The following is an 18,495-nucleotide window of genomic DNA, read 5'->3' on the forward strand; positions in this document are numbered from 1 at the left end:
ATTCCGAAAAAATATCGTTTCGATCTCCCTCCGTCAATTTCGAAAAAACTGCACTTAGGCCCGAATCTTCGTTTTAGCTACAAACCCTTTTGTTTCTTCCAAAAACTACTGAAGGGTTACTCTATATGCCAAATATGAACTTCCTTGGGGTTCCATTGACTTTCCGGATGCCCCGTACGATAATTCGGTATTTCAACCTAAATCACAATTGCCTTTTTTTTTAGCTGTACCGGGAACCATTCCCGATCCAACTTCTTTTGATGCCTAAAATCATAACTCGTATTACTTGTCGATACTATACCATTTTCCTTGGCTATCTAGGGTCCAGGGTACTCCCTCTGACTAATTCGATCGTCCAAAGTTGCGTTAGTGTACCCTATAGTCTTATTTTCCACAAAGTCCATTTATGCCCTTCATCAAATATTATTTATGACCTCAAATCATTCTCGGGTATTACAAATCTAAACTTTTCCATTTGATATTACAAATTTATTTATTTATTTAAATATTATTATCTTGTATAATTTGTTCTTAATTGGTTATTTGTGTCCAAGTGTGGACAAATTATCTGTAAATATTTAAATTATTATTCATAAAAATTATTTTAAGCCTTCACTTAAAAGATGCATCTTCTAATTTGAACTTTGTTCTTGGAATATTCAATGTTCCAAGTGGGACGAGCAATAGAAAAAGAAAGGAGATTGCTGAGACATGATTTCCGTTATAATTTTGTCCTACACCTATAACAGGATAAGTCATGAGATTTCTAATGATATTAAGGCAAGTTATTATATGTTGATTTGTCTAGTGGATATTATAATTTTTATGGTTATTGAGAATAATATTGTACGGTTTGGATTCATTTGCGATTATAATATCCCATCAGGTTTCGATTCTACTTCTGTAAATATTTAATTTACCCTACTCAACTTAATATTTGGAATGCTAAATAGGTATCCAGAGATTTTGGATTTTTATGGAATATGGTATTTTGAGAATTTAGAAATTATGTTATGAGAGAAAAATATATATATCCAAAAATCTTGGAAAAGTGACGCGTCTTGGAAATGTGGGTTGTTACACCTATGCCATAACTCCACTGATATGATGTCACTAAAGACAAAAATGAACACTAAACAAACATACCAATATAAAAATCTAAGGTATGCTATCACTATTATGCAAAACAATTGCATGAATGAATACAAACGCACATAATGGGAACTTTAAAGTCATGTTTATTTGTTTGGAGGTGCATGCATGCAATTGGGTTTAGGGTGGATTGGTAGATGAAAATGGAATTAAGAACTATTTGAAGTTGATAAAAATATTACAATGTCATTATCAATACTATGCATGAATATAGTACAGTACATAACACATAAAGATATAGCATATTATATAACACATTAACTTTATGTTTATGTAGCATATTTTTTTTTTTCTCAAAAATTTGTCTTTCTCATGAAATAGCACATTGCATAAAATATAATGGAGAAAACATGCTTTAACAATGTATACATTAGGGTAGATGCTCATATAGTATTTAAAATGCTATGAGACAAAACATGTTGCATATTGTTATCAAATAATGTAATAGATAGTAATGGACACAACATGTTGCATATTGTTATTAAATAATGCAACGAACAATAATGGACAAAATAGTAATTAAATAATAATTTAATAATATCATTGTTTCACATTATTGCATAACATGAACAAAACACGGAAGAGGCATGACAAAACACATGTAGGGGATTACATATTCTTACCCTTGTTGCCTTTTCCACCTTTTGCCCATTGTTAGAACATAACACAGCCTTCAGGACCACCGATTCACAATTTTTCACGAACTTCATTTAACACCAAACACTATTATCAAATTCCAACAATGTATTGTATAAAGCAAAGAAACCGATATGCGATTCCAATAAGAGAGAAAAGGCAGGTCGGTCGACAGACAAACCACAGTCTAGAGAGATAAGCTTCATACTTGAGATAGAGACAAAAAGAAGTTGATGCCTAGCTGGTGTCGATAGTTGTTGTGGCTGTCAATTCCAAATCCATTGACTTTGGCGTTGCCGTTGATTCGATCATCGTTGAACCTTTCGCACCCTCTCTATCACCGTTAAACCCGTGTGTTGCCTTCGATTACAATGAGTTTCCATCGTTGTCATCTTGGTCTTGTGGTCTTCTTCAAAACCCTAATCAGCATTAGCGAAAAAATGTAGGGCCGAAGGGTGTTTTATGCACGGCCAAAATGACGTCGTTTTAATTGAGTTATTAGTTATTCGACACATCAACAACCATGTAAGGTTGGGCATACACTTGCTAGATTGAGGATAAAATTAAAACAAAATTGAAAGCTCGATAACCAAATTGAAGTAAAGGTCAAATCAAGATAAAATTAAAAATTAATCTAAAATTTAATATATATTTGTCTATTCAGTCATAAATTAAAATGACATGTAATAAACTTTCACAAACAAAATTAATTATATATTATAACAAAAGTATAACATTTATTGTGATTTTAATTAATAAGTGTTTATAATATATCAAACAATATATTTATATAGTTTAGATTTATATATTTGTATAAACGTATATACATTATTATATTTATATAAATAAACGATATATATTTGTTTATGTATGTGTATATATAAAGAAACTCTCTCTATATATTTATATATGTGTAGGTATAATAACTAAAAAATTTTAAAAAAAAAAAAAACCTATGATCGCCTCGTTCGAGATCAATTCCATTGCTGGTGAACAACTCAATGAAACCCATAGTTGATTGGTTACAAATTGTCAAAATCCGGTGATTTGAAACTGAGAGAGAATGTGAAAGAGATGATGATGAGAAACGATTGTTGTTATTTCTTTTTTTTTCACGACAACAGTATCAGGTGATGACAATGATGATGATGACAAAGAATTTTGATAAGCAAGATAAGACAATTTTGTTGGAATTTTTCAATTTATTTAAGGGTATGTTTGTCTTTTTATTAGTGAGCCCTTAACTTTTTTATGCATAACTTTAAGTTTAAAGAATGAAAAGTTAACCCCTATAATTGTTTACGAATGCTAGTGTGAGGACCTTTTCTCTCATCCTTCTTCCCATCAACTAAATCAAAACTCATTTTTTTTATTAAAATTAAAATTAAAATTAAAATTTTAAAATTTGTTTATTCATTTCCATCTCAAATTTTTTTTATAAAAATTTGGAAAAAGGTTCTATCGAGTAAAATAATTTATTGTTAGATTTTATTTAGTAAAATTAGTTCTTTGAGTCATTTTATAAAGTCAAAGAGAGTCACAGAAGGACTTACAAATTGGGGATAAAAAGACAAAATTACCCTCGTCAAATTTGCAAAATGGGCCACTGCCTCGTCTTTGCTCTTTCCTCTCCTTTCCCATGGTTGCCATCTCACCTCACTGTCGTCGCCTCGCTAACAGTCAATGTAGCGACCGTCGATGACGACAACGAAGTGATGAAGAAAAGACAAGACGCAACGACGAGGCGAAGGTAGTGACGAGGCGACAACCATGAGAGGAAAGATAAGAGAACAAGAGTATGGCAATCTATGAGAGATAAGAGAAGAGATCAGGGCATTGGGACAAATTCATCTTTTTACCCTTATTCAGTAATTCTATCGGTCATCCACTCTGACTCTCAAGATTTTTTTTTAATTCTTTACTTATGAGTTGACAACAATTGTAAGAGTTGGACCCATTAAATTTTGTACATCACCTCTTAAATTTGTCTAAATTACACTTATCACTCTTATTTTTCAAAAAAGACGTCCACATCTATTGAGCTTAATAGACTAAATTAAACTATCCTTTTTGGCCTTTTGATTAAGATATTTTTTTTTTTTATCTCATTCTCTCTCTTCTGTTCCCTTCTTTTTCTCTCTCTTCTTTATCCTATTCTTTCCACTTTATCAAATTGCAGCGGTTGAAGAAACCCACCATGCATCTTTTTTCTTTTCTTCCTACACACGCATACACATGTCTGACTCGCCGATGACCGTTCATTTGTCTTTATCTAAATGACTATATTAAGCTATTATTATAAACGATATATTTCTCTTTATCTTGAAAACATAATAATATGTGAAATTTATCTTAAAAGGTAGATGAAATCTATTGAATGGCTTTGAGTGGATAAGACGATCCATATAGCTTAGCATACAGATTAAATAATAATTGAATTACAATAAATAAAACTTTATATTAATAGATTATGAGTTTAATTTTTTATTTTATATAATGAGATAGAATCTCTATTTATAATTTATTAAAAACATCGGACGATAATTTTAAAACGATGCATATAATCATATATTCTGATGGACAGATATTTAATGGCATCTTATGTCCTAAACCATATAGATATATACACGTATGTATACATCCAAAACAAAAGCATCTTATCTTTTCTGTTTTCCCACGTCCATTCACATCTGGTGGGGAAATGGAATTGGAATTTGAAATGGGAATGGGAATCTTCCACTCCAAACTATCTTTTTTATTTGATTAAATCACCTCTCCCACCATGAGAGTGCACCCACTTATAATTACGTCCCACTAATTGTGTTTTTTAATAATATATATATATTAAAAAATAGTTTATTATGTGATATTTGATCGTTATAATTTATTTTTAAATAAAATGACTTTTAGTGTAACGGTAAAATTAGTTTAAAGTTGATGAATTCGAAAAAATGATCTTTAGCCTTCCTACGTTCTTACTGTGGAAGTCAAATATGTAGTCCAATTGACAACTATATCCTGTTAATTTGGTATGGAAAATATCTTCTTGTGAAAGTGGAAACGTTATGGTCAAGGAACATTAATAGTATATAATTAATTAATTGAGAAATGATTATATTATGTTTATAAAAGTAAATAAATTTAATTACTTATGATATCTGTAAAAGAAAAAAAAAATTGATAATATGATAAGTCTAAAGAAAACTCATTGCCATCAATCGTAACAAGAATTAAAAAGAGAAAATAAAATAAAATAAAAATTATTAAGAATGAAGTAACAAAATGAATTAATGGTGGGGCGGCGAAGTATGAGAAAACGTTTTTTTTGGTAAAAATAAGAATGAATGGTGGCAATGAGTGGGGCCTTTAAGGTGAAAAATTTCACATTTTACACTTAAAATAAATGGTGGCAAATAAACAAAACCTGCAAAACAAACAAACAGTATTGTTTTAGTGTTTATTTTAAAAAATAAAGAACCCGTTTTAAATGTGACAAATAAATGTGTGACTTATGTACTGCATCTTAAAAAAAAAATAAAAAATAAAAGAAAGTTTCATAAATATATATTCTCTCTCTCTCTCTCTCGTTATTTGATGCGCTCTCGTATATATTAGATTAATAAAAATTAAAGGCCACGTCACGGATGATTTGGTCCCGTACGAACTACTTTTTATAAGCCCGCACATAATGCATCTAAAGTGTGTGTGTCAAACAAACAAAGATTAATTTTAGAGTTAAATCTAAATAATTATTAATCTTCCGTAATTAAATTGTCTCCTGAACGAGTGGGTCGGACAGTCAGTCGGCATTTACGTAAGGATTTAATTAAGCCACGATTTTAGTTAACTTTTAGTTACCACGGTTAAATATTACCAAATGAATGAACATCGAGAGTGAGTGAGTTAGAAGTGGTTCATGAACCCACAAACAAAAACAAAATCAAAATAAATGATGAAAAGCCAATGCAGTCTTCTGTACGACTCACCGTCATCCTGTGGAAGTCGCCATATAGTCAACGGAAAAGACTCCCCAAGTCGGCATTGGTCCAATCAATCCTAGCACCTACTACAGCTAGCTACCCGCCCGCCCGCCCGCCCCCCCGCTTCTTCTTCTTTTCATTTTGGTTATTTTCATATATATATATATATATATATATACTTTCCAGAATCGAAACGGATATATATATATATATATAAAATTAGAATTAGAAACCCCCCCGCCGAAATGGAATGAATCCAGTCAGTCGGCTGTATATCGCATGAATCTCCGTACCTACCATTCAAACTCAACTTGATACATATAGGTAGGTGTTCGACCCCTATGACGCGACAAAGTGACACCAGCGCACACGTAGCGATCGACAGCTCTGGGTAATCTCGTGGGAGTTACGTGGGCTCCCACAGTTGAGTTCACACGTAGTCCCATCCCGCCCCCACCCCGTTGAGACGAAAATTGTATAACCCAACACCCCCTCCATTTTTTCAACGTGTGCGATATCATCTCGCTTTACGTGTCTCTTACTCGTGTCCAAGTCGCGGTCCTACCAAGCCCCTCCCTGCCGTTATATTATCGGCTATACCTATATTGAGACACATGATCTTAATTCAATCTTAATTCGCTTCTTCTGCTCCATCCGAGATATCCATTCCTGTACTTTTTGATCATATTGTCTTCATTTCAAATATGAATCCTGAAGATGAATGTTCGGGCTCTTATTCGTCGTCCTCTTCTTCTTCGCATGATCATTCAGTCGCGGAAAACTCTACCAGACGACCGCCTCCGTCGCAGAAGCGGAAGGCCGGGAGGAAGAAGTTCCGGGAGACCCGCCACCCGGTTTACAGAGGCGTCCGGCAGAGAAATGGCAACAAATGGGTGTGCGAAATGCGAGAGCCCAACAAGAAGTCCAGAATATGGCTGGGCACCTTCGCCACTGCGGAGATGGCTGCCAGAGCCCACGACGTGGCCGCGCTGGCCCTCCGAGGCCATGCGGCCAAGCTCAACTTCCTGGACTCCGCGGCCGTGCTTCCCAGGGCCAAGTCGGCTTCGGCGTCGGACATCCAAGTTGCCGTGCTCGCGGCCACTAGGATTAATTTGTATAGTCTATCCGATGAGGCAAGTACTTCGAGGAAAGCTACAAGGCCGCCTTCGATTACTTTGCCAACTAACGTCGGCGTTCGAAACAGTTTTATGAAGCCGGCGGCGGAGGGAGGTGAAGAGGTTTCCGGTGCGTTTGTGGACGAGGAAGCGCTGTTCAATATGCCGGGTTTGATAGATAGCATGGCGGAGGGTTTGATGCTTACGCCACCAGCCATGAAAAGAGGGTTCGATTGGGATGAGGTCGAGGGCAGTTCTGACATGGATTTGACGCTGTGGAGGGACTGATTGCTTAGGAAAATAATGTCGGATCGAAGTTCCATATATCGTATATTAATCAACGATGGTACGTAATCGGCTAGGTTACGTTAGGTATGTTTAGAGTATAAAAGTGACAAGTTTGATACATTCACATTCATATAGAGAGTGAATAATATTCATATTAATTGTTGATTTGTGGATGATCCAATATAGAGTTTGTGATATGGATAACATTTTTGTGTAAGGTGTAAATGAAGCTTTCGTTGCAAATATGTAAGCCTGTTCGTACGTAGCTTGAAGCTTTCTGACTATATGTGAGGATTGCAATCGAGGATTCTGGTGTTTAATCAACCCTTTATCCCCTTGAAATGAAAAAAACAAAAAAAAAGGAGTAAATTTCATCTATCCTCTATGATTTGAGTCATTTTTGTAAATGATTAGTATTTGAGGAGCATGTGATTTGTTTTTTTTTTTTTTTTCTTTTAGATTTTTAGCATTTGCAAAACCTAAACCATATAAAATTAAGGTTCCAGGTAAAATTCACTAAACTATTATAACATCGTCAATAGTTTAACTTAATGAAATAGATTATCTGGATAACTTAGGAAAATACTGTTAACAAAACAGAGAAACATCAAATTAAAGTTAAATTTATACTACACGATATCTCTATAAAAATGACAAGAAAATACAAAAAGACTGGTGAATTTACCCCCGGAGGGGCCGCAGACTAGCTTTTGGGCTCTCTGAAACAAAGTTTGGACCTAATTGTGAAAGTAAAATAGGGCTTGGGTTGCACAAAGCCCAGATAGAACATTTTAACGAATGGTGAAAATGAGCTTGAGACTAATTCTGACCCAACAGGCACTGAGCTTCGTCTTCTTACAACTTTTCTCTTCTTTTTTTTTTTTGGCAAGTATTTTCAGAACTCTATAAAATTTTTAGCAATTCACCTCTTACTCGTTGAAATTTGTAACAGCTTGTGACATTTTTAATAATATTTATATATTAATGTATTATATTTTATATGACATCAATATAAATGCATTACACATCAATACAGGAGTGTTATTAAAAAAGTATCATAAGTGTACAAATAACATATTTATTTATATATTTTAATAAATAGTTGAATTACAGGACCCTAATGAAACGAGGGCTTTTATATATAGGGGCATTTGTAAATAAGATAAAAAAATAATAATAATATTTCCAATGAATAATTTATTTGTATTCAGATTTATTTAGATAAAAAAAAACAAAATACAAGTTTAGCTTATTAATGGAAAAAAGAAGCAAGACCATATATATATATATATATATATATTTTCCCCTATAAAACCAAGCAAAGCAAACTGAATTTATTAAAAAGTGAAACCCAATTAAATGGAATACATGTTCTATTCAATTGGAAAGTTTAGTTTTAACAACCCCAAAAAAGTAATCAATGGACCCTTCACATTTGAGATTGGTACCACTAGTAGTGCCATAATAAAAGAAGGGGATGTGTGGTTGTGAGAGGTTGCCGCCTCCAAGAAGAAGAAAGGTTTGGACACTTATGCTAATAATGTGGTGGGGATGGGAAAAATCCTAATTCCTAGGAAAAATCCCAAAACAAAAGGTTGAAGGGACTTTGATTGTGTTTCTGCCCCCATTTTGGCAGGCCCAGTGAGATCGCAATCCACCCCCTTTGTCTTCTCTCTATTTTACGGTTGCCTCACTTCTTCTTCTTCTTCTTCTTCTTCTTCATCCATCTTTTTATTTTAAGCTACAATAATATTTTTGTAAATAATTCTCACATTATGATTAGTGCACATACATCACATGTATTTGGGTGAGTTACTTATGGTGCATGTTTGTGGGAATAAACTGGGTTGTTGAGAAGGGTGGAGCCAGAATTTTGGTCAGTAGGGATGAATTTAAATATAAAAAATATTATTTTAAAAATAAGATAATAATCATAATATTCAAATAACTTTTTTTTTACAACTTTTTATATTAAAAATTATAATTGTTTAAAAAAATTACATTGATTATTTGAATTTTTAAACTTGTCGTGACCACAAAAAGTTAGAAAGAGTCGAACACAATGACGAATGATGACCACAAGAGGATGTGGCGATCGAGAAGATGCGTGAAAGAAGTAGGTGACAATGGACATAGAAGGAGGAGATTCGGGCAATGGTGTTAAGTCGGAGGTGACAACTAATCTATTGGAAGTAATGATTAACAATTAGTCATGGAGATGACGACAAGAAAAAGAGATGAAAGTGGATAAGTGAGTGTAAATATTTGAATTGTGTGAGGGTAGTTTGATAATTAAGTTGGTTAATGAAATAAGTTATTAAAATTTTTTTTAGAAAAGTTGAAAGATTATAAAATCAATAACATTTAATCTCTTAAATTTTAAGAAAGGCATGAGAAAAGCCTCTCGTCTAATACCGCACGTATGTAATCATGGGAGACTACAGCAACAGCAACACAGCGTCACGTGTTAGGATTGCGTACATAAAAATAAAAAAATAGGAAATTCCAATTAATAATTTGAGAGTGGAGGAGAGCGATTGGCGATGAGATTTAACTGGCAATGGCATCCAAAGAGACTTTCAAACAAAATCAGAGAAAGTTTCTGACTTTCTCTCACTCATCACCCACGCACGAAGAAAATAAATCAAAGTGATACCGCGTAATCTAAAAAAATAAATCAAAGTGGTCACTGGTCAGTGATGCAATAATTCTGGCCTTGGAAATCCCATGACTCAAACCCCAAGACAGGGCCCACTGCAGTCCATTCCAGTTCCGTCTGTTCGTGTGAATTCAGAGAAGTGACCAAGGTCACGACAATGGCGCCCCGACATCTCCACCCCACGGCGGAGCGCCGAAGATCCCGACTTGCGGGTCTACCCCTGCGGCACCCACTGTACCTTTCCAAATATTGCTTGGCAGATTCTGTCCAATAAAGTAAAGACTCGCTTCATGGTACGTGCAGCCTTCACATAGGCTTACTGTAGACACCACTTTTTCTTGCCAATAATGTGTATATATTCGAGCCTCTGGCCGCCCATCTGGTAGATTGGTTCAGCGGCGGCCATGGCGACAGAGTTCAAGCACCTGGTGGTGGCCAAGTTCAAGGACGGCGTGGCCGTGGAAGGGCTCTTGAAGGAGATGGAGAAGATGGCTTCTGAAATAGATTCTGTCATGTCTTTTGAGTGGTGCTCTTATAACTCCTCTTTTTTTTTCCTTTTTTTTTGCAAAGCAGATGTTTGATAAAAGTTATATGACAATTAAGTTGGTGTAAGAATTGAGAATTAGGGTTTTCCTTTTCTTTTTTTTTTTGAATATCTTCTGTTCCTATAGCATTGAAAATTAAGAAGTTTCTGTTTGTACTATCAGGGGTCAGGACATTGAAAGCCTGGAGATGCTGAGACAAGGCTTCACCCATGCTTTCTTGATGATATTCAAGAGCAAGGAGGATTTCGCTGCCTTTGCCGGGCACCCAAAACATGTGGAATTCTCAGCTACATTTTCAACAGCTATTGACAAGGTTGTGGTGCTTGATTTCCCAGCTGTTCTTGCCAAGCCTCCAGCATAGACATGCATTACTGTTGTACAATAAGAAGCTACATGTGAAATGCTCAATTGTGATTTGTATGTGTTTTTGCTTGCAAAACCATGGCTTGCTTTGTACTGTTGCTATGAAGGTAAGTGAATGCATGTAATTCCCTGCACATTTCAAGTTTGTATCAGAATCTTTTATCCCCTCTTCAATTACTGAAAGTCCTTAACAAATAGCTTTGGTAATTGGTTATTGGTGAACTCCACAGTCCACACACACACCTCAATTATTGATCTATTGATAACTTTAGCATGTGCATCTTAAATCTTTTTGTTTATGCTAAATTTAGTGGCTTGTCTATATGTGAGGAGCTCAAAAGCTGATAAGGTTACCTTTTTTGACTCTTTTATTTTATTTTATTTGTTCTCCAAATCTAACTCTTGATTATTCAAAAGCGTCTCCTTATTATCGATCAAGGAGGCCCATGCTAATTGCCAATCAACTTGTCTGCCACTAGACTTATTTTTCTCAAATGAGAGTTGGATCTCTAAAGTTTCTGATGACAGATAAGCAAGATTCCTTGTTTCCAAACGGAAGTGGCTTATTTGGGGAAAGAAAAAGGAGTAAGTTATGGGAGATGTGCTATCTTAAATGTCAAAACCTGCCTTGTAGCTAGCTACTAAGCAGAAAGCTGAAAACCCAAGAACAAGTAGACAGACAGAGAAAGAGTACACATTCATTAGCATGCATGTTTACTGATAATTCAAACACACTAAAATCATAATATGTCATATTCTGATGCAGCCCACGTCAAAAAAATTCTCACGCTATCGCTATAATCTTAAAAGTTAAATTATATCTGTGTGTGTTCATATATATTGCGGAAATTGTATTTCTTCATTTGGGTCCCCAAAGCATCCTGTAAAAGAGGAATCCAGATCCTCTGAAGATAAAAAGACCATGCAGAAAATAAAATACATGACAGATAAAAAGCGGATTCTCTGTTTTGCTACCTTTTGTGTTATTATTTCTGTTACCATCAGAATCATCACCCTGAAGCTTCTTCGATCTGAAAGATCAAACCAACAAAGGAAAAAAAAGAAGGAAATGCAGAATTTGAAGACAATCCATTTTCTTCATCTTGTCCTTCTCATTCTCAACTTCTTTCCTCCAACTGTAGCCCATGAAAGTCCAAGATTTTGTGGCAAGATTAAAATTAAAGCGCCATTCCTTAATCAAAAGGCAACCAATCAATCATCTCTTCTAAGTAAAATGGTCCTTTGCAAGTCTCAAAGGCTGTATTTTAGGACCTCTATTGGCCTCTTTCACATCTCCTCCATTGACTATACCAGTAAGCTACTGACCATCTCTCACTCTTCGTGCTCTTCTTCTTCCAACTTTGTCTCTCCCTCACTTCTTTCTGTTGGTTTCCCTTACCCTCCTCTTCCAAACTCACTTGCTCTCTTTGATTGCTCATTAAACGATCACCCATACCAAGTTGGTGATATGTGTGCAAGCTTACATGGGTGCAAACAAAAACTTGGAAAAGCCTCTTCTTGCTTGCTTGTGAATGATCTAGCAAATCTGGACAAGGGTTTCCATCCAAGAGACTTGAATTGCTCAAGCTATAGTGGAGTGTATAGTAATTCACCAGTTGTTGACAACCTCAAAGGATATGAGTTTGGAACAAGGATATCTTTTGATGTTCCTGACCATGTGCCAAACATCTGTGAGGAATGTGAAAAGCCCAATGGACACTGTGGGGTTGGATTAAGGTGCATATGCCATCCAAAAGAGTGTAGTAAGTACTCTCTTCTCTTGCAAAATTTGGCGTTTGATTCTCTTTCTTTTTTCTTTTTGGTCCTCTTCTTACATGTTGTACATTTATAAATACCTTCTTTTCGTTTTTTCCTTTTTTCAGAAGACAAGGTCATATCCAATGGTGTGATCATTTACCCGTTTGGTGGAACCCTCTTCTCCATGCTTTCCTGCATTTTTGCGACAGTTATCCTCACGGGTTCTTGAAGAAATAGATGGATCTACTCTTAAATTTTCAATTCCCATAGCTGGAGGAACGTAAGCTTCAACTTTTTGACAGGGTTGATCCTCCGTGTAATTGATATGAAAGGCTTTTGTAGTTTTGTTTCTTCATCTGGGATAACGACTCTCTCATTCTCTGATTAGTCGTGAGATTTGCTCTACTAGACAATGCTGATTTAGGTATTACCCACTACATTGAAAATCCCTTGGCATAAATAAAGGCAGCTTTTCTGGTCGTTGACGGTGCATTTCACACTTCCCAACTCAAGTTGGAATATATGCTCTGGTGCACTGTTTCCTAGTCTTTGAATTCCTTTTACAACAGTTGATTTCTACGAAACTTGGGAAAATACCTAGTACAATGTGTCTACACCCCACCCTGTGGGTTTAAGTTTTACGGATTAGGGTGGAAAATACTTAACCAGCATCATGGTCACAAGAAAACTAAGTAATAACAACCAACATCATGGTCACAACCCTGAGTTAGTGTACTACTGTAACTGACTGATTATTGAACATTCATTTGTATGAAACTATCACGTCTTATTAGCAAAAAAAAAAACAATTATGTCTCTGCTATAATGCATTATCATGCACAAATCAGTTTTTCTCAGTTAATATCAAAAAAAAGGCATCCACAGTGCACAAGCTTGCTTTAATAGGGTTGTGGGAATCATATTTGTACTTAATTTTTCCTTTACATTTAATGCAAATCTGTGACTGATGGTAGCTAACCTATTTCGATCCCAAGTGCACAAGCACCCTTTTCTTGACTTCAATTTCTTCAATTATACTTTTAGCCAATTCAGAATGAGAATAAGTGAAAAGAGGCCATCAAAGCTTGTTCATCTTGTTAGTCTGCTCTTCAATAATCTATTTCATCTGGCTTCCTGCTTGTGGGGGAAACCATTTACTGGGATGACAACCTGTAGAAGAAGCCTCAAGCAAGTTGAGCTATACTTTTAACCTCAAATATCCGACAAATAAGGGAATTTAATCATTCCCGCGAAGACAAGCAGAGAAATTCTGATTCATCTGAAGCACATTGTCGTGGCCTTTCACAGCTTTTCAACCAATGAAAGATCCGTAGAGTCACTATCCAATTCCACATCGATGCTCGTAGTATGTTGTATTTTGAGGTTACTAAATAATTTTTAAATATATTACTTAATTTTATAAACCTAAGAATTATTCAACGCTTAACGTCGTCCTGGTATGGTATTACAGTACTTTTCATCCTAATTTTCCAGGAGATAGTCAGTCACCAGAAACGCTGAAGAGAGGAAAGTTGGCAGTGGCATGTGGCATCACATGATTGACGAGCGAATGAATTGCACCAAAGATTATTATAAGATATGTTGACTATTGGAGCAGTGTTACTAAACCTAAACTTTGAGCATTTTCAACTGGGATACCCACCTACCTAATAATAATCTCCAATCCGGCCAATGCGCTCACTACACATTGCTGGGATTTGGTGGTTTGGCAAGACAAATGAGGCGTCCTCTTCCTACTCTCTTATATAAGAAAATATTTAATAATTTTATTTTAAATGTATGATAATAAGTAATTTTTGATAAATTTAAAAGTAAAAATATATATTTTTTTTTCTATTCGGTATACCATGTATTTATAATTTACACGTTTAATAAAATATATTTGACACGTGATATGAATATTTTCTCCTCCCCTGCCCCTTATTGGCTTCAACTGTCCATTACTACTGATACTGAAAGAGAATCGTCAAGAAATGGGGAATTTAGAAATGCAGCTTTCATGTGTATTAGTTGTATGAAGCCATCACAAAGCCAGAAAAAATATGTTATAGATTGAGTTAGGCAAGGTAAAGACTTAACTGAAATCAAACTTGGAGGATTCGAAGACTTGTAATTGTAAAGAAACAGAGAGATGGATGGATGGATAATAAGCAATTAATTACTTTTAAGAAGCAAAAAGAAAAGGGCCAGCAAGCAACGACCAGTAATAATTGATCAGAGAAATCTTACTAGAAAGCATGAAAAAAATGGAGGACCACTTTCAGCTGTCTGGGAACCATCAGTTGACAAGAAAACAAAAACTCTAGCGCTCGAAACCAGGCAACACATCTAAACAGTACTTGCTGAAACAACAGTTTCACTTCCCTTCAAGACAAAGCATTGAAGCTTTGGTGGCCCAGATTAGAAGGTTTCATGGAGACATCTTCTTTCCCTCTTTTGGGTGGTTTTCTATGCTTATTGCTTAGGACTGCACAAAGAATGTCTTGGAAGCCTCTGTCTATATGACGCGCATAGATACAGTGAAAATGATAGCAGCCATCTTGAATTGTCCTGGAATCTTTCGAGATCAGCAGAAGAAAATGTGGCAAATCTTCATTTGGTAGCTCTTATTTTTAATTTTTTTTTCTTATTATTTTCACTGGGAAAAAGTCCTATGAGACAATTACTCTCATTCACAGATTCAGCACTCCGTATACGAGTGCTTTGGCATGCAGAATCTATGACTCTCTTAATCAATCAACAGGACTAGCTCCACTTCATGATAAATATTTGCCAGAAAGTTCACAGAGAGTACTAAAGAATTATACTATATCTCATGGAGAGTAATTTGATACAGTACAAGAAGGAAACAAAAAAGACCCAAAAATTAAAAAAAAAAAACAACAAAGTCAAGAGAGTTGTTCATAAGCTCCTACAGGCATAGATCAACAAGGAGAATTCAAGCTTCTCCTGCTCTTTCTGAACCAATTTCTCCTCTAACCACAGCCTGCTATCCGCCTCACTCCTGGTCCTGAACATGAAAACTGCATATCCCGATGCCGGATTGAAGAACCAGTCATGGACATCCCATAAAAGATCAACCAGCAACCCATCAACGAAAATTGTCTGATTCCCTCTGAAATTCCATTGCAGCCTCTTTACGCGAATCACCATCTTCTTATCGATGCAAACTGACAAAACAGGATGCCTTAGACCTTCGTTTTCTCCACTGCAGCGTATCAAAATGTCGTGTGAAGTCCCGGTATCGCAGAATTGAGCCCTGGTTGAATAGAGGGCATTGCCAGAGAAGTGTTCTCGCCGCGAAACCAAGGAAGATTTGGCAATTGGGGTACCAGTTTTGAGCTTTTTAGTTACGGCTTCCCCTGCCATGTTTCCAAGAACCAGGCCTAATTCTGAATCAACCATTACCAAAACGTAGTACCCATCAACTGGTTCTGGTCCAGCATTGTACTTGGCTGCAGAGAGATCCCAGAAGATATCAAACTGGGAATTTTCAAATTCAAATGATTTGCTGCCTTTATTCTTCCTGAACAGCCTAGAATTTGTGTTGAGTTTGAATGCAGTTGATGGGCTGTCCCCAATGTTCATGCTTAAGCCTTGTGCCATGTGGTTCTTGCTCCAACTGGCTGTGATCAAGAGCTGTTTCTGAGTTGAAAGAATGATTTTGTACAAACAAGTTACAGCATCCTGGATTGAAGGCATCAAACCAGGGGAGATGCAAGAATGGTTTGAATTACTGGAACAAGAAGCATCAGATACTTGTACTGCATATTCACCAAAACAGGAAGCAATATCTCTCATTGCGGAGAGAGAGAGAGAGAGAGAGAGAGAGAGAGATGGATCCGCCCCTTGGGTTTGTCCAAAGAAGACAACCAAGAGAATGTATTGAAGGAAATAGAAAGCAAGTTCAGAGGGAGATAAATGAGAAGAGAGGCAGTGGAAATCTACTAAATATGATCTCTCTCTGACCTCAAAGTTTGCATCACTGAGAAAGGAAAAGGAGGCCTTCCATTGTAGGATGGATACAGCATGGATTTGGGAATTAAATGGACCAAAATAAAGTCTTTGCTATTGTGACTACAGTTTTTGGACAAATTTTTCCACTTAAGGCCTTGAAACAAGAAAGCTATTTTTTTGGGAACTTATTGTTTTAGGAATTTATTGTTCTAAAAGACTTCAATTTTAACCTTTATTAAGTAATGTAAACTTCATATATACAGTAACATTTAAGACTCAATAATAGTTTAGATTTCAATAACATTTCAAAACAAAAAACAAAAAGAAACAAAAAATCGAGAGCCCCAGCCCCCTAAAATGATTTTTAGGTCACCATCTGCTAAGCTGACACAACGGTGATTTGGATAGGGGATGAATTCGCTGGTTTTAGTTTTCTGGTGAAGATGATGTGAGTAGGCATTGAGATGATTAAGATGATGGCGAAGGATTGACCCCACAAATTAAAAACTAGTCTGTTGACCCACCAACTCCTACTCCCAACACCCCCCCATGATTTAAAGCTAGCAAGCTACAATTTCATCCAAAATAAATTTTGTTGATCATTTTCAATTTACAATTTTTTATAATATCTTGTTTTTTCATTCAGGAGGAAGAAAGAAGGATCATGACCCAAAAAATGTATGTATAAATTTTTGGAGGGGTTAAGAATAATAGAAGAATAGGATTTTATATTCCATTTAGTATCAACAATTATGAAGCGGGTTGTAATTGGGTAAAGGGAATATTAGGAAATTTCAAATTAAGCCCCTTGAATCTTTTTAAATTTGGGTCTATCATTAGGGCTGGTGCCTTGATAATAATGATAAAATTATTTATTTATGACTTAAAAAATTATAAAAAGTTCAATTGTGAAAATATTTTTTTATAAAATAAAAATAAAATTTAATATAAAAATAATTATCACAAAAAAAAGACCTTATTTTTTGGGAGCGCCTTTAACAAGGAATAACTCTCCAAAAACTTATTTAAATATCTTATCCCTGCAAAAAGAGGAAGATAATTAGCATCAAAAGTAAAGTTACTAAAAAGCCAAAAGGCTAAATGCATGGATAAGCATGGCAAAGAAAAGCTGCATCAATATCAAGATGTCACAAATAAAGAAAAAAAAAATGAAAAAGGGGCAATGATTAAGCTTGAGAAAGATGAAAGAGGAGGGGAGAGAAAGGGGGACAATAGTTATTTACAACATGCAGGTGAAATGTTATCATTAGACTTTTTAATGAGACTTACTTCCAAAGGAGATTTAAGAAAGAATAAAGAAATGTTTAAATGAAGGAATTAATAATGGGAATATGTGTCTCAAACAGAATAGAACAATTAATTGAAGGCGTTTTTAGTTAAGGGCAAAAATTAATGAGACTCCAATTTGGGTATGGACTAGACATGGACTAAATGTTTCCCAATTATGGCCAAGCATACTGTACTTAGCATTTGTGAATCACGAAAAAGTGATGAGATCATAAGATGCATTCAGTGCCTTTATCATGTGCAAAGAATTTCTAGATGAAAAATGTTACTTTTTATAGAATTAATAATTTAATAGTGGTTGTTTTGTAATTTTCAACAATTTTGTATGGGCTTGAAGAAGAATGGACAACTTGGAAAAGAATAAGATGGGAAAACATAAGCCGAGAGCAGTATGGAAGTGAAGACAGCTAGCTCAATGGGTTAGCAGTTTGAGCTTTGAAGATTGAATTGTTTGGGCAATTGGGATGAGGTGTTTACGATTCGTGTGAACAAAGCAATATTGTGTCATTCATGTTCCCATCTCAACCGACAACAAACAGAAAGACCCGGCCATCTGTCATCTACACTAAACCTAATTATAGTTGGTTAATTAAAAAGAGGATGGAAGACAACGTCAATTCAGAAACTGCATAATGAAAGAAGAAGCCATCTTCCCTCTCTTTCCCCATGTCTGATCAATGCTTCATCAATTCAAGAGAGTCGTCAATCTCAAG

The 18,495-nt window shown here is 35.4% G+C and overlaps 4 protein-coding genes across 5 annotated transcripts; 3 read left to right on the forward strand and 1 right to left on the reverse strand.

The window, feature by feature from the left end:
* Positions 1 to 6,338: 6,338 nt before the first annotated feature.
* On the forward strand, positions 6,339 to 7,564 carry LOC127797777 (dehydration-responsive element-binding protein 1F-like). Of its 2 annotated transcripts, none has more exons than XM_052330919.1 (2): positions 6,339 to 7,229; positions 7,390 to 7,564. In XM_052330919.1, the coding sequence occupies exon 1, from the start codon at positions 6,473 to 6,475 to the stop codon at positions 7,169 to 7,171; it is 699 nt and encodes a 232-aa protein (XP_052186879.1). In that variant the 5' UTR covers positions 6,339 to 6,472; the 3' UTR covers positions 7,172 to 7,229; positions 7,390 to 7,564. The 2 variants fall into 2 exon arrangements, with proteins under 2 accessions (XP_052186879.1, XP_052186878.1); XM_052330918.1 differs by having other exon boundaries at positions 6,340 to 7,255.
* A 2,481-nt stretch (positions 7,565 to 10,045) lies between these two features.
* LOC127796348 (stress-response A/B barrel domain-containing protein At5g22580-like) lies at positions 10,046 to 10,912 on the forward strand. Its single transcript, XM_052328437.1, has 2 exons — positions 10,046 to 10,356; positions 10,538 to 10,912. Exons 1-2 carry the CDS (start codon positions 10,235 to 10,237, stop codon positions 10,734 to 10,736), a joined length of 321 nt encoding a protein of 106 aa, XP_052184397.1. The 5' UTR covers positions 10,046 to 10,234; the 3' UTR covers positions 10,737 to 10,912.
* Positions 10,913 to 11,061: 149 nt separating this feature from the next.
* On the forward strand, positions 11,062 to 13,308 carry LOC127796347 (uncharacterized). The gene is made up of 2 exons (XM_052328436.1): positions 11,062 to 12,501; positions 12,622 to 13,308. Exons 1-2 carry the CDS (start codon positions 11,661 to 11,663, stop codon positions 12,723 to 12,725), a joined length of 945 nt encoding a protein of 314 aa, XP_052184396.1. The 5' UTR covers positions 11,062 to 11,660; the 3' UTR covers positions 12,726 to 13,308.
* Positions 13,309 to 15,163: 1,855 nt separating this feature from the next.
* LOC127798052 (uncharacterized) lies at positions 15,164 to 18,347 on the reverse strand. Its single transcript, XM_052331339.1, has one exon. It carries the CDS (start codon positions 16,316 to 16,318, stop codon positions 15,419 to 15,421), a length of 900 nt encoding a protein of 299 aa, XP_052187299.1. The 5' UTR covers positions 16,319 to 18,347; the 3' UTR covers positions 15,164 to 15,418.
* Positions 18,348 to 18,495: the final 148 nt, after the last annotated feature.

The sequence above is a fragment of the Diospyros lotus genome, chromosome 3 (genome assembly GCF_014633365.1).
Source record: "Diospyros lotus cultivar Yz01 chromosome 3, ASM1463336v1, whole genome shotgun sequence".
Classification (NCBI taxonomy): Eukaryota; Viridiplantae; Streptophyta; class Magnoliopsida; order Ericales; family Ebenaceae; genus Diospyros; species Diospyros lotus.

Bases quoted from the DNA above. Each gene is read 5' to 3' on its own strand.
- LOC127797777 (XM_052330919.1), top strand. From the start codon at position 6,473: ATGAATCCTGAAGATGAATGTTCGGGCTCTTATTCGTCGTCCTCTTCT.
- LOC127796348 (XM_052328437.1), top strand. From the start codon at position 10,235: ATGGCGACAGAGTTCAAGCACCTGGTGGTGGCCAAGTTCAAGGACGGC. The intron at 10,357-10,537 runs GTGCTCTTATAA...TTGTACTATCAG, and splicing joins TCTGTCATGTCTTTTGAGTG to GGGTCAGGACATTGAAAGCC.
- LOC127796347 (XM_052328436.1), top strand. From the start codon at position 11,661: ATGCAGAAAATAAAATACATGACAGATAAAAAGCGGATTCTCTGTTTT. The intron at 12,502-12,621 runs GTAAGTACTCTC...TCCTTTTTTCAG, and splicing joins ATGCCATCCAAAAGAGTGTA to AAGACAAGGTCATATCCAAT.
- LOC127798052 (XM_052331339.1), bottom strand. From the start codon at position 16,318: ATGAGAGATATTGCTTCCTGTTTTGGTGAATATGCAGTACAAGTATCT.